General features: G+C 45.1%; 2 protein-coding genes across 2 annotated transcripts; one reads left to right on the forward strand and one right to left on the reverse strand.

Annotated features, from left to right (window-relative positions):
* Nucleotides 1–111: 111 nt before the first annotated feature.
* Nucleotides 112–2,099, reverse strand: Rps28 (ribosomal protein S28). Its single transcript, XM_016009104.3, has 4 exons — nucleotides 1,961–2,099; nucleotides 1,824–1,871; nucleotides 261–394; nucleotides 112–177 (listed from the first exon to the last, which is right to left on the reverse strand). The coding sequence occupies exons 1-3, from the start codon at nucleotides 1,997–1,999 to the stop codon at nucleotides 272–274; spliced, it is 210 nt and encodes a 69-aa protein (XP_015864590.1). The 5' UTR covers nucleotides 2,000–2,099; the 3' UTR covers nucleotides 112–177; nucleotides 261–271.
* Nucleotides 2,100–2,115: 16 nt separating this feature from the next.
* On the forward strand, nucleotides 2,116–13,398 carry Ndufa7 (NADH:ubiquinone oxidoreductase subunit A7). Its single transcript, XM_006990852.4, has 4 exons — nucleotides 2,116–2,209; nucleotides 3,010–3,059; nucleotides 7,173–7,322; nucleotides 13,190–13,398. The coding sequence occupies exons 1-4, from the start codon at nucleotides 2,159–2,161 to the stop codon at nucleotides 13,275–13,277; spliced, it is 339 nt and encodes a 112-aa protein (XP_006990914.1). The 5' UTR covers nucleotides 2,116–2,158; the 3' UTR covers nucleotides 13,278–13,398.
* Nucleotides 13,399–15,284: the final 1,886 nt, after the last annotated feature.

Raw genomic sequence — 15,284 nt, forward strand, 5'->3', positions numbered from 1 at the left:
AAAATGATCACTGGGGCTATAAAGCAAAGACACTACCCTGAGAAACCTTATTAGAAAGATTCCAAGTTCTAGACCAGCCTAGGCTTCAAGAGGAAAAAAAAGACGAGTTAAAACAATACAAATGCTTTATTTAATAGTTGCAGGTCATCATGGGCCAAGTGTTGGATATCCAGGACCCTGTGAACAGACCCAAGTATTAAATAGAGAACCTTTTCCCACTCCCAGCAAACGGCAGTTCCCAGGGGTTGCCATATACCCACCAGCAGCAAGGTCAGCGCAACCTCCGAGCCTCTCTTTCTGATTCCAATAGGGTGAGCACATCACCCTCTCGGACGGGGCCTTTGACGTTTCGGATGATAGAGCGGCTGGTGTCATCCATAAATTCCACGCGCACCTATGGACCCATTAGAAGAATTAAGTGCTGCTACTTACTAGTGGGGTGGAAAGGTGATATGGATCCAGAGAACAATAGAGCTTGGGGTAGGGGCTGGTGAGATGGCTCAGCAGTTATGAGCTTTTTTGATCTATCAGAGAATCTGGCTTCATTTCCCAGCACCCACAGCTTGCTACTGGCCTGTTAAGTCCAGCTCCAGGGGAAATCTGATCCCCCTCTTCTAATCTCTGGACATTATCAAGTGGCAGACACATAAAGTGGAAACAAATTCCCCACCACCAAAAATCTGGGACAATTAAAGGGTTTATATCAGAACCCAAGAAATCCTGTGAGATCCTGGGTAACCGGAGCACAAAAGGGATGTGTCTTTTTCCTTCTCCAAAAATAAGGTCTTTCATATCTCAGAATGGCTCCAATGCCTGCCTCTACCTCAATTGCTAGGATGACAGGCATGCAACAGCACACCTAATTTATTCCGCCCCACCCATGACAGGGTTTCTCTGTAGTTTTGGTGCCTGTCCTGGATCTCACTCTGAAGACCATGCTGGCCTTGAACTCAGAGATCTGCCTGGCTCTGCCTTCTGAGTGCTGGGACTAAAGGCCTGGCGTAACTTTTTTTTTTTTTTTAAAGTCAGGGTCTCACTCTGTAGCCCTGGCTAGCCTTTAACTCAGCCTTCCTCTGTGCTGAGATCAAAGAGACCCAAGCCAAGGCAGGGTCTCACCCTGTAGCCCAGGCTTACCTTGAATTCCTGATCCTTCTGGAATTGCTCCACCACCCCAAAATACCTCTTCCCCACCTCCAGTGTTTAGGCTTCTATCTTTGGGCCTCCCGCTTAAGACTAGGCCAGGATGGCCCAGAAATACGGAATTCTCCTACCTCAGTCTTTTCAGTAACCTACGATAGGAGACTTGGGTATAAACCAGATTATTTTTTTCCCCCAGGAGTAGTCAAGGCATCTCTAGCCCAGGCTGGTCTCCTAAGAAGATATAAGGCATACCCCACCATTCTTGCTTTATGTGGTGCAGGGGACCCAAAGTCCTGCATGCTAGCCAAGTGTCAAGCTTTCTTCCGGACTAGATCTCACTCATTCTGTAGCCTAAGCCTGCCTGAATCTCCCAGGTATCTGCCTGTCTTAGGTTCCCTGAATTACTGGCGTGGGCTAGCATCTGAAATTTTAGTATGAGTGCAGTATCCCGTCTTTGGGTTCTGCATATGCCAAGCCAGTCTACTACCGACACACAGCTCCAGCCCACTCCACCTTTTTAAAAATAAAACGTTCAAACTGTCTCAAGGTATTCAGGTTGGCTACTAAGTCCTATCCTTAGTAAGCCTAGCAGTTAGGATTAAAGGCCACCAAGTCCAGCAGTAACTGAATATTTAGGAGGGCTCAGACCCCAGGAAGTAGTCCGGGTGTCCCCACCCGCTCACCTGCGTGCACTGTCCCTGCGAGCCGGTCCTGCCCAGCACTTTGGTTACCTGCAGGAAAGAAGGGACAGTTAGATCCGACAGACCCAGCTTTCTTCTTTCTCCTTATCCAGGCTTCTAAACACCTGCAGTCACCTCACCCTAGCCAGCTTGATGGGTTGCACGCGACTCGTGTCCATGATGGCGGCGATCTGGCGGAGAGGGGTCACGTGAGCAGGGAAGCGCTTTTATAACACGCTCTTGACCACGCTCGACTCCCGCTCTCGCGAGAGCGCTCGCGCTACCCAGCAGTCTGCGGGGGCAGAGTCGTCACCAGCGTCCTTCGGAACGGAAGAAACATGGCTTCCGCTACTCGCGTTATCCAGCGGCTGCGGAACTGGGCGTCTGGAGTGAGTGTTCCGGTCCGATTGTGGTCGGGAAGGATTTAGGTTCTGTGCTCCTCCGAATCTTCTACCGCGTCACATCTCATTAGTTCAGTGGAGAGTCCAGGATTCCTCAATTTGTGACTCCATTAGTCCGGGACTCAAGGTCCTAAGTGTTATCTGGTCGGGTTACCGGGATTCCCTTGTCTCCATACCTCGGCTTTAGATTGCCTAGCTTTAGCTTCTTCCTGCCCCTCCTCCTCTCCCGCCCTTCTCTCCCCGCCTCACTTGTCTCCCATGTCCCACTCAGTTCCGGAGTTCCCTAGTCCCCGTATCGTAGCTTTGAATCTTATGGCCGTAGTTTTCTCATGTTTTGGAAAGTCGAGGAAGAGTATTTAGGTTTCGCAAGAAAACTAAAAGGCCAGGGAAGTTGCAGATTTCGGCCGCTCCTGGTTGGAGATGTATAAGAGGAAGAGAGGTAGCCATGCCATTTATGTTTGGGTCCAAGAAAGGCATATTCAGCACAGCAGGTCAGCAAGCAAATGTTCAGGTGTGTGGATCTTCAGAGAAAGTGAGAATTTCCATGTTAGGGCAAGCTTGTTTAGTATATTGACCCATATCTAAAGAAGATAAAGGGAGAAGGAAAAGAGGGAGCCTTTTAAAGTTAAATCTTGGAAAGGCTCAAAAACTTGGTAAAGTTCTGTAAGCCACTGCCCCAGCTTTCTTCATTTGCAGGGCCTATATCCATATCTTGACTGACCACACCTGTTCACTAACTCAATCCTGGGGTTCCCAACAGTCTGACCTCTTCTCTCCTTCTCCCACAGCAAGACCTGCAGGCGAAGCTGCAGCTGCGTTATCAGGAGATCGCCAAGCGGTGAGCAGGCCTTGCTTGCTGCCCCCCCCCCCCCAACTCATCCTGCCGTTCTTCCACCAACCCTAAATCTGAGGCTGGTCATAGTGGTATAACCTTTACTCTCAGCACTCAGGAGACAGAGGCAGGGTGATTACTGTGAATTCAAGGCCTACTTGATTTACGTGGTGAGTTCCAGGCCAACCAGGGCTACATAGTGAGAGACTGAAAAACAAATGAAAAAACAACCTCTTGGCTTTTGCTGGGTTTAGAATGAGCTTCTCTGTGAAAATTCAGCAGAAGCCAAGTGGAGCATCTGAAACAGAGCACCCAACCTGGCCCCAAATTTGTCGTGTAGTCCAGAGTATGCCCTCACACTCATGATTCTGCTTCAAGTGCGGGGATTCCAGGAGTGTACCACCGTACCAGGTTTATGTGGTGCTGGGGACAGCTTCATGAATGTTAATCACATAAATTTAACTATGCCTGAAATTCTTATACTTGTCTTTTTTCCTTAAAAATATTTTTAGATTTATTTTTACATGTGTAAGTGTTGTGCCTGCATGAGTTTATATGTATCATGTGTGTGCCTGGTGCCTGTGGAGTTCAGAAGATAGCATGAGATCTCCCGGAGCTAGAGTTATACAGATGGTTATGAGCTACCATGTGGGAATCAAATCCTGGTTCTCTGCAAGAGCAACAGTGAGCCATCTCAACAGCTTCCTATCCTTACTTCTTATGTGGATGTTGTCTAGGAGGGAGAAACATTGCAGAGAAATAAATACAGCATGTATGTACATACACACACACACACACACACACACACATATATATATATATATATGAGATATATATATGAGATATATATATATGATATATATATATATATATATATTGGCTTTTTGAGACAGGGTTTCTCTGTGTAGCTTTGCACCTTTCCTGGAACTCACTCTGTAGCCCAGGCTGGTCTCGAACTCACAGAGATCCTCCTGCCTCTGCCTCCCCAGTACTGGGATTAAAGGTGTGTGCCACCACCACCTGGCTTATTTATATTTTATTGAGAGAGGTCTTTGAATGTAGTTAGCCTGAGCTGGTCTCTCACTCTGATCTGCCTGCCATGTGCTGGGTTGACTGGGCATATGTTGCAACGCCTGTCCAGAGGCAGAGTCTTACACTGTATTCCTGATTGGGCTTGGATCACTGTTATATGGCTCAGGTTGCCCTTGAACTCAATGAGATCCTCTAGGGGAGATGGTTCAGCAGGTTACACTGAGGTACTGGCTTACAGGCCAAGAACTAGCAGCTTCTTTAGGATGAGGGCGCCCTCTAGTGACTCATGTGGGTCTTGGCATTAGATGACTGGTTCTTTTTTACTTTGCTGTGTACAGATGATGAAAGCTATGGCTTAGCATATACGTTTTTTAGGCAAATTCTAAGTTTCACATATTGTCTGTCCTTTTAGAACTTTATAATTGTCATTTTTTTCTTTCTAAAATTACTGCATTTGTGTGTGTGTGTTTGTGTTTGTGTGTAGGTCAGAGGAAAACTTGTGGGAATAGTTCTTCTTTCTCTGCCATTTGAGTCCTGGAGATTGAATTTAGGTAGTCAGGTTTTTGCCCAGTGAGCCATCTTGTTGGCCATTACTTTGTTTTTCCTCTTATTTGTTTGTTTGTTTTCTGATACAGGGTTTCTCTGTGTAGCTTTGAAGCCCTTCCTGGAACTCACTCTAGTCCTGGCTGGCTTCTAACTCACAGAGATCCGCCTGCCTCTGCCTCTCGAGTGTTGGGATTAAAGGCGTGCACCACCACTGCCTGAATTGTTTTCCTTTTTAAAAAAAAAAATTTTATTTTATTATTTTGGTGTGGGTGTTTTGTGTGTATGTATGGCTGTGCACCACATGCATGCAATATCCTGGAGGCTAGGAGGCATTGGATCCCTTGGAATTAGAGTTTCGAATGGTTGTGAGCCACTATATGAGTATTGGGTCTTCTGCATGAAGAAGTACTAACCATTGTGCCATGTCTCCAGCCCCCATTGTTTTCTTCAAAAGACAGGGTATCGCTATGTAGCTTAGGCTGTCCTGGAACTTACTATTTGGCCAGGCTATTCTTCAGGTCTGGACCTCCCTCCTACTTTGGTCTTTTGAGTACTGAGACTACAGTGGTGTACCCAGTGTCCAGCTATGTTTCTCATTTTATCCTATCTTTTCTACTTTTGTAATTTTAAGAATTTTTTTTTGGGGGGGCTGGAGAGATGGTTCAGAGGTTAAGAACGCTGGCTGCTCTTCCAGAGGTCCTGAGTTCAATTCCCAGCAACCACATGGTGGCTCACAACCATCTATAATGAGATCTGGCGCCCTTTTCTGGCCTGCAGGCAGAACACTGTACACATATTAAAAATAAATAAATCTTAAAAAAAATAATAAAAAATTAAAAAAAAAAAGAATTTTTTTTTTTTTTTTTGGGCTGGGCAGTGGTGGTGCATGCCTTTAATTCAGCACTCAGGAGGCAGAGGCAGTCAAATCTCTGAGTTCAAGGCCTCCCTGGTCTACATAGTGAGTTCTAGGATAGCTAGGACTGTCACACAGAGAAACCCTATCTTGAAAAACAAACAAAAAAATGTTTTTTTTTTCCTTTCCTTTGAGACAGGGTTTCTCTGTATATCCCTGGCTATCCTGGAACTTGCTTTGTAGACTAGTATGGTCTTGAACTCAAAGATTTGCCCTCCTCTGCCTCCTAAGTACTGGGATAAAAGGCATGTGCCACCATTCCAGGCTAATCTTAGGGAATTTTAAGCTTGGCGTAGTGGTGCAGGCCTTTAATCCTAGGGCTGGGACACAGAGCTGGTGGATCAGAATTTGAGGCCAGCAGTCTTGGTCTACATAGAATTTCAGGACAGCCAGAAAACCTATCTTAAGGAAAAAACAAACAAAACATAAAATTAAAAAAAGATTTTATTTATTTATGTGTATATGTGTCCAGGCATGTAAATGGAGATGTGCATGTGTGCATGCAGAGCCCAGGAGAAGGCTCTGCTTGTTATGTGTGTGCTGGGATCTGCACTCTGTTCCTTATGATTGTATAGCAGTCACTCTTAACGGCTGAGCCACTCTCTAGTTGTTTTTTTTTTTTTTTTTTTTTGTATTTTTGAGACAGTCTCATGTAGCTTGTGCTGACTTGGAATTCATGTTGCTTAGCATGACTTTGAACTGATTTTCTTGCTTCTACCTCTCAACACTGACATATTTTTTATTTAAGAAATAAAATGGCTTTCAAATTTTTGAGAACTTAAAATTGCCATAGAAAATGTTGTTTGACAGTGTGGCCAAATAAACAAATAAATCCCAAAACTTTTTACTGTCATCCACTCTGTCCCAGGCAATTCCTCTTTTGTTTGAAGCTCAGTGTTTTCCTTTCACGGCTTTAGATTTCTTGGTAAACCCAGAGTTTAACCCAAGACTGGACTGAGCTTTGTTCCACATAACTCTTCCACTTCCCTCTACAGGGAATTTTGGCAGCAGACCAGACAGTAGCAGGAAGTACAGAGAGTTGGACAGGTTCCCAGGGCAAGGTGTTCTTTGAGTAGTAAGCCTTTATTCCAGCAGGGCTCTTCAAAGGGTTCCTGAGATAATAGGGAACTCACAAGTTCCATAACCTGGCCTTTCGGGGGGTGGGAGCTGGGAGAAGCCACTTCAGTCGGATAATCTGGGGCAGTGGCTCAGTGTTATGGATTGTAATTGCTGGATAAGGGGTGGTCACAGCTTGGCATTCTGGCCTAATTTCCTGAACACATTTAGGTGGAGGGAAGGCTGCTGCTAAGCTTAGCTTTGGGTTGGGGATAGGATCATGTCTAGGTTTCTCCTTGTCTTGGGAACTTCAGGAAGGGTCCTTTATAGTGACTTAGGGTAACTAGGCTGGAGCATACTTCCTCAGCCTGGCTTTGAAGACTTTTTTAATATAGATCAGTGTCTACTACTTGCTTTCTGGTCCCAGACCTATGCATGTAGTGTGGTAGTGTACTAAGGCATGCCTCTGGCCTACAGCTCTCTTTGTAGGTCCTGATCCTTAGTATTGTAAATGAGTTGTGGCAGTGAGAGCTTCTGTAGGTTTGTTTCAATACCAATATCTTTTTCCTCAGGACCCAGCCACCTCCTAAGCTCCCTGTGGGCCCCAGTCACAAGCTGTCCAACAATTACTACTGCACCCGTGATGGCCGTCGGGAAGTTGTGCCTCCTTCAATCATCATGTCTTCACAGAAGGCCCTAGTGTCGGGCAAGACAGTTGAGAGGTGAGGATCCTCAATGTTCCCTGCCCAGAACTCTGCAACAGTCCCTTCTGCCATCGGCCTTTCCTTCCCTGTAGGTGGAAGGGTGCTTTCCACAATCCCATTTTATCAGCTAGGTGTGTTTGGACAGGCCTGTGATCCCTATACTCAGGAGGCTGTGGCAAGAGAATCAAGAGTTCAGGCCAGGGCTGAGAATATAGCTCACTTAGTAAGCTACTTGCCTTTTAAGCACAGAGACCTGAGTTTGATCCCCAGAACTCACATTAGAAAAAGCCAGGCCTGGTAGTACATTTATAATTCCAGTGTTGGGAAGGTGAAGATAGGCTGAGGCAGGAAGCTTGCAAGTTCCAGGTGATTATAGTTAGGGGCAGTCTTAAAACAAGTTGGGGCAGGTAACATGGCTAAGTGGGTAAGAGTACTTGCTGCCAAACTTGATGACCTGAGATTGATCCCCTGGATCCATGTGCTGGAAGCAGAGACCTGCAAATTGTCTTCTGCCTTATATATACGTGCTATGGTATGCCCTTAGCCCCAATAAATTAATCCAAAAGTAATGATGATGCTAAAAGAACTCCAAAGGAACCCAAGAGAAAAAATTGTATTTGGTTCCTGTCCTCAGGTGCCTTATATTAAACGAGGATGACGGTAGTATTACACCAGGTTCATAGGAGGCCATAGTCTGGAATGAGTTTCTGTACTAGATCCAGTAGACCAAGACAGAACAGACACTTAAGTGAAGATTAGTTGTTTATCCAGCCTTCTGAGAAATCAGGTGAAAGATCGCAGTCAGTTCCCTGGCAAACCAGTTTTAGTTGGCATGATAAAGAAGTCCCCAGTAGTTTAGCCTTTGTAAGGAAGGTAACTTTGAACTGACCAATCTTTTTGTTTGGCTTCTGTTTCCTTCAGCTCTTTTGTGTCTATAAAGCCAACCTCTTCTCTATCAATTTTTGTTTGAGGCGAAAGGGCTGGTGATATTGCAGCATTTAAGAGCACTTGTTGATCTTGCGGAGGACATGGTAGGGTTCCCATGGCAGCTCATAACTTTCCTAAACTCCAGTTCCAGGGGATCTGATGCCCTTTTCTGGCTCTGCAGGTACCAAACATGCAAGTGGTGTACACACACACACACACACACACACACACACACACACACACACACACACAGAGACACAGGCAAAAAAAGTAGAATGAGATGCTGAGGCCAGATGCAGTGGCACACATCTTGCATCCCAGTACTCAAAAGGCAGAGCTTGAGGATGGCTACAAGTTGGAGGCCAGCCTGGTGTACATAGTAAGACCCTGTCTCAAACAAACAAGCAAGTAAGCAAGCAAACAAGCAAGCAAACAAACCAACAGACCCAGTAAAAAAGGGCTGGAGAGATGGCCCAGTGGTTAAGATTGTGTAATGCTCTTGCAGAGGAACAGAGTTCTGTTCTCAAGATACCTGTGTAGATGGGCTTACAATCTGTAACTCCAGCTTTAGGGGATTCAGTGCCCTCTACTGGATTCCATAAGTGTTATGTACTCACGTACAGCACCCCTCCCCACACTCCTTACATGTTACTTTTTACAAAAAAGATGCTGAGGTGATGGCTCAGTTGGTGAAGTTCTTGCAGAACCTGGTTTTGATCCCCAGAATCTGGGGGAAAAAAAAAGCTGATTAAAAGATGTACATTTGTAATCTCAGCATTGTGGTGGCAGAGATAGGTAGATCCCTGGGCCTGCTGGCCACCGAGCCTAGGAGAATTTCAGACCAAACAGAGTTCCTGGCTCAAGGAAAGGGTGGATGTTGCTTGATGAATGACACTTGAGGTTTTCCTCTGACCTCTGACTTCCACATGCATGTGCTCACGCGTGCGCGCAGACACACACATCGACACAGCCACACATAGAAGCATGCACACACAGAATGAGAGACTGACCAAGAATTGGTCACAAAGAAAAGCCAATTAAAGATAGAGTATGTTTGTTGTACTTTTGTCTTTTGACCATAGCTTTTCCTTAATGAGCTGATGAATAGAGTTCATACCATACTTGATTTCTGATAACTCTTGCAGAACAGAATTGATGCCCAGAGAGTTCAATAGCCTAGGCCATAACAGCCAATTTACTGTGAGGTTCCAGGATACTCCGCAGCTTTTTCTCTTTATTTAAGTTTTTTTTTTTTCTTTTTTTTATACTGGTTATGGTGTCACATGCCTTTAATCCCAGCACTTGAGAGGCAGAGATAGGCAATCTCTTGAGTTCGAGGCCAGCCTGGTCTAGAGGGCAAGTTCCAGAACAGCCAGGCCTACACAGAGAAATCTTGTCTGGAAAAACAAAAAAATTAAGATTACTTAAAAAAAAATTTACTTTTATTTTATGTATATGGATGTTTTGCCTGCAAATAGGTCTTTGCATCACATACATACCTGGCAACTGCAGAGGCCAAAAGAGGGCATCTGGTCTCCTGAAACTGAAATGGAATTACAGTCATTTGTGAGCTGCCATGTGAGTGCTGAAAACTGAACCTGGGTCTTCTGGAAGAACAGCCCATGCTGAGCCATCTCTCTAGCCCCAAGATTTATTTTTTATTATTTTTAATAACATGTGTATAGGTCTGTGAGTGCATGTGCCCTCGGAGACCAGAGGCATTAGATCTCCCTTCAGAGTTACAGGTTCTTGTGAGCCATCTGATGTGTGTGTGTGTGTGTGTGTGTGTGTGTGTGTGTGTGTGTGTGTGTGTGTGTGTTGGGAACTGAACTTGGGTCTTCTGTAAGGATAGTAAGCTGGATTACTGCTGATCCATCTCTCCAGCCCTACATTAAAAAAAAAAAAAAGTTTTTTCCAGTTGTGGTGATGCATGCTTTTAATCTCAGCACTCAGGAGGCAGATGCAGGCAGATCTTGTGAGTTTGAGTCTAACTTGGTCTACAGAGTAAGTTCCAGGACAGCTAGGGCTGCACAGAGAAACCCTGTCTCAAAAAAACAAACAAACAAACAGAAAACGTTTATTTTGTGTGTGGTGTGTGTATGTGTATGAGGGGAAGGAGAAGAGAGGAGACAGTGATAGAGATAGAGTGAATAGGTGTGCATATTATAGAGTGTGTGGAGGTCAGAGCACAGTTTTTGGGAGTTGGTTCTCTTTTTACCTTGTTCAGGCAAGGTTTTGTTTGTTTCTCTTGCTGTGCTGTGTGCTAAAGGCTGGTTGGCCCACGAGCTGGCTCTGCCTCCTATCTCTTTGTAGGAGTGTTGGGGTTACAGATGCACACCACCACGTACAGCTTTTTAAGTGGGTCCTAGGGATCAAATTTAGTTTGTCAGGCTTGCATAGCAAGCACTTTTACCCACTAAGCCATCTACCCAGCCATCAGCCTGTTTATTATTTTATTTTTTGAGACAGAGTTGACTTTCTATTTACTATGTAGCTGAGAACTTAACTCATAATTCCTTTACCTCCAACTCCTAAGTACTGACAGGAATGTGCTATCACACTTGTTTTTTTTTTTTTTTGTGATACTCGGGGTTGAACCCAGGGCTTTTTGGTATGCTAGATAAACACTGTAGTTGTTAAGTCCATGAGGCTGGATGTCTCAGCTCCTCTTCATTATAGTCTGGAATCCCAAAGTAGGCTCTAATGCCAGACTTTCTAATGAGAGAGCAAGCAAGCAAGCAGGTAGGCAGGCAGGCAAGTAGGCAGGCAGAGAGACAGAGAGAGACAGGAGAGGGGAGAGGGGAGTAGAGGGGAGAGGGTTTCTTTTTTCCATGTCCTTATATAGGCTGTCAGCAGAAGGTGTGGTCCAGATTAAAGGTGGATTGTCCCACCCAAAGGTTTATCTTCCTACCTCAAAGATTCAGGTTAGAAGTGGGTCTTCCCACTTGAAATAATTTAATTTAGAGAAATCCCTCACAGGTGTGCCCAGTCATTTTGGATTTAGTTAATTCCATATATAGTGAAGTTGACAACCAAGAATAGCCATCACAGTATGTGTCTCCATGCCCAGCCTTGTCTTTATATTTTTAAGAGCTAGATAGTAATGACATACATTACTATTTTGCCTTGGCTGTCCTTGAACTCTCGGACTCAGGGGATCTAGTTGCTTGCTTTAGATTTTTTTTTAAAGTACTATAGGTGCATGCCACTTAAGCACCACCCCCCCATGTAGCCCAGTCTGGGCTTAAGTGTTAGTGTTGTCTTTTTACATTTTATACTCTGCTCCGCCAGCTCAAGGGTTGGCCTTAAGTCACTAGTACTGTGCCTGTGTGCACCTGCCATTGAGTATTTGTGTGGTACTCACTACCTGAGGAAGGACAGTGACAACCATTACCCAGTGAATAAACATGAGGACATGACTGCTCCTAGATATGGTTGAGGAGAAGGTTTTTTATTATAGATATGAGTGAGAATTCAACCAGAGGCATCTGGAAAGGTACAGACAAAACATGGCCAGAATAGACCAGGCCATAAGAGGAGAGAGTGAGAGAGGAGAAGAAAGAAGACCAGGAAAGAGAGGAGAACCTAGAGTCGAGCCATGAGTGCACTTGTGGAACTGGCTGGGTTATATAGGAAAGGAAAACTGGGAGAAGGGAGGTGAAGCTTAGGGGCTAGAGAGGTTTAGGGTAGAAATGCTGAGAAGAGCCCAGGGAGCCTGGCTCCAATGTGGGCTTTGATATGTTAATAGGTACCTCAGCTATCCATGCCAGGTTTCTGTGGGACCTAACACACAGCATCCTGCTCTGGAGTCTGTTCACACTGGAGCTCTGGAGTCTGTCCACACTGGAGTACAAGTAGAAAGGGAGGGTTCGAGCTATCCCAGGCTAGGTTCTGGCTGGTGTCAGGGCAGGCTGACGGAAGCTTCTCATGGCCCATGCCAGCTCCCAGCATGTATTCATTGGGGAAGGATTGGGCATTCTGAGATACCTGCCCTCTGCACTCCATATCCAGAAACCTCAGTGGGTGTGTTTGTACTGGGGTGGGCATGACCATCTTACTAACGAGGGAAATATGGGTTAGAAAGGCCAAGTAACTTCAGCGCTTAAGGTCCTTCCCCATTGCTAATACAGAGACCACAACCAGACAGTGTTATTGAGTGGAACACTCATTCCTATTTGGGGTGCTATCATCAAATTTCCCACCCCCCTACACCCAGGGCTCAGGGAACTGTGCAGAAGGGGAGGCTGAAAGATTGAAAGAGCCAGTGGACATGCAAGACATCAAGGAAACAGTGTTTTACAGACACAGCAGGACTGACGTACATATGACCTCACAGAGACTGTGGCAGAGTGCACAAGGCCAGAACAGGTTCAAGCCAGATGGGGTCCAGGCACTGAGAGGGGAACTGGATATGAGGCCCCATTCTTAACCCAGAACTTGTTTCCAGGTGACAACTGCTTGCAAAGGAAAAATCAGTTTTCTCCAGTGGAGTCTCACTGGGCCTAAGAACTACATTTAGGGCAATCCGCACGCACAGTGGTAGATGGCCAACACAAAACAAACAGTGGTATTTTTGGAGATTTTTGTCTCATAATGCTTTGTTTGGGTATTTTGTAACCTTACAGGTCTTTTGCTTATGTATTATGGTTTCCGATTTTGTGTTTTATGTGTGCTATTGTGTGTGTACATGTGGGTTTTTTTTTTTTTTTTTTTGGTTTTATTGTTTTTCTTTATTTGCCAGCTTGTTTTATAAAGAGAGGGAAGGCATGAAGTTGGATGGGTGGGGGAGGTGGAGAGATTCTAGGAGGAGATGAGAGAGAAAACTGCTCAGAATATATTGCATAGAAAAATTTATTTTCAATAAAAAATTAAAACAACAACAAATAAACAGAAAGATCCTTCTCCTGTGTTCTTTGCAGACCCCCTCTAAGTGGAGTTTTTTTTTTTTTTTCTTGCAGCTCAGCTGTGGCAGCCACTAAGAAGGCAGTGACGCCTGCTCCTCCAATAAAGATGTGGGAGCTGTCCAAGGACCAGCCATATCTGTGACACTGCCCCAGGCTACTTTGCCGGGTCCCCAGGGCCACCTGATTACTTTTCCTCCTTGGATTTCCTCTGGGGAGAGCATGACCTAATTTATAACAAATACATAGAGCTCACATTACTTCTATTCTGTCTTGTCTTAGTATTTATTGATTTGATTTGATCTGTTATTATTGTCTTTGTAGGGTATGTGAATACATGCTGCAGCATGTTTGGAGGTGAGAGGACACCTTTGGGAATTGGTTTTCTCCTTCCACCTTGCTAAGGCAAGGTCTTTTGATTTTGCCATGCTATGTAATTCAGGCTAGCTGGCCAAGAGTTTCTGGGTGATGCCTGCTGTCTGTTCCTCCAATCCTGCTGTAGTAGTGATAGGATTACAGATTTGAGCCACTGCATGTCTTTTTTTGAGTTCTGAGGATGGAACTCCAGTGTGATCCTTTTAAGCTCGTACTTATACTTGTGAGCCATCTTGCCAGCCCACCCTTTTTCTTTTTTTAGATGAGGTCTTTGTGGGTATTGTTGGTCTATGCCTATAGTCTTTGCACTTTGTAAGCTAGTAGGTGAATATCATTGCTGTTCTGTGGATCAGCTGTAACCCTTAAGTAGGTCTGTGGATCCTGAAGGCAGAACCATGGAATACGTGTGAATAAAACACTGAATTGAGTGTGGTGGTGCATGACTCTAACCCCAGTACTTAGGAGACTGAGGCAGGAGGATTGCCAGTTTGAGGCCAGCTTGGGTTATAGATTGAGAACCTATTTCAGACTAACAAACAGAACACTGCCACCACAAGAAAGTGCTGATAGAATGTTGGGACTGGAGCCCTTTGGAAGCTGAGAGCAAGGGGAGAAAGGTCACAATCCTGACCAGGTGTCAGTTCCCCAGAATGAGTTACAGATGCTACAGCTGCTGGCTTCATTGAGGATGTTGGACTTGGTTTGGGGAAAAGGACAAGCTAGATTCAGAAAGAAGGTCAAAAGGGAAAGGAACAGTGGTCACTGTCAGAGGCCACTGGGAAGGCAACCAGAGGGCTCCTAGAGGCCCCAGGCAATATGTGGCATTGAAAATTTCTGTGTAATTTTAATGACGAAATTTTGTGCAAGAGTTGTGTGGGAAAGAGGTCTGGGTTCTTTCTGGGGCTAGAAACTGTCTTGAATGACTTATACTCATTCCTGGACCAGGGGCAGTTCATACTGGTCTCTGTCTTTTTTTTTTTTTTCCCATTTTTTCAGGACAGTTTCTCTGTGTAACCCTGGAACTCTATAGACCGAACTGCACCCCCCCCACCCCTTTTCCGAAACAGGGTTTCTCTGTTGTAGTTTTGGTGCCTGTCCTGGGCCTCACTCTGTAGATCAGGCTGGCCTCGAACTCACAGAGATCCACCTGGCTCTGCCTCCCAAGTGCTGGGATTAAAGGTGTACACCACAACCACCCGGTGTGGCATCATCTCTTTGTCTGTGATTTGGCTGGTCTTTGAGCAGTTCTGGGAGGTCATCTTGGAGAGACTAAGCACTCTTTTAGGCTCTTTGAGAACTGGCTGTGAACACTGGGCAATTCATAAGTACATTGCACTGCTCTTTGCAAATCCAGGATCTGCCCAATACCCTAGATGATACCTCCACCAAGATCCTGATCCTCAAAAGCATGATGCTTCTCTCCCTTTCCTGGGCTGTTCCATTTACCCTGTTTGCATCTCTCTGCATCTGAACACCATTGTATATTGTTTTTCTGTCTTCTGGAAATTGGTGGGACAGTGCACACCAAAAGCAGTTATAACTTCCAACATTTTACAGTGGTGAGATACCATCCATCTGCAAGTAGAACCTTTGTGTGAAAGTCTGGACTTGAAGGCTACATTTTAGAAAACTTGTCCACTGAGGGACAGTGACTTGTCTCCAGCCCTGCTGAGAGGTAGTGGCATAGATTCTGAAGGTAGAACTTTGGGAAACAGTGTGAAGAAAAAAACACTAAACTGGGTGGTACATGACTGTATCCTTAACACTTAGGAGTCCA

The sequence above is a fragment of the Peromyscus maniculatus genome, chromosome 22 (assembly GCF_049852395.1).
Source record: "Peromyscus maniculatus bairdii isolate BWxNUB_F1_BW_parent chromosome 22, HU_Pman_BW_mat_3.1, whole genome shotgun sequence".
Classification (NCBI taxonomy): domain Eukaryota; kingdom Metazoa; phylum Chordata; class Mammalia; order Rodentia; family Cricetidae; genus Peromyscus; species Peromyscus maniculatus.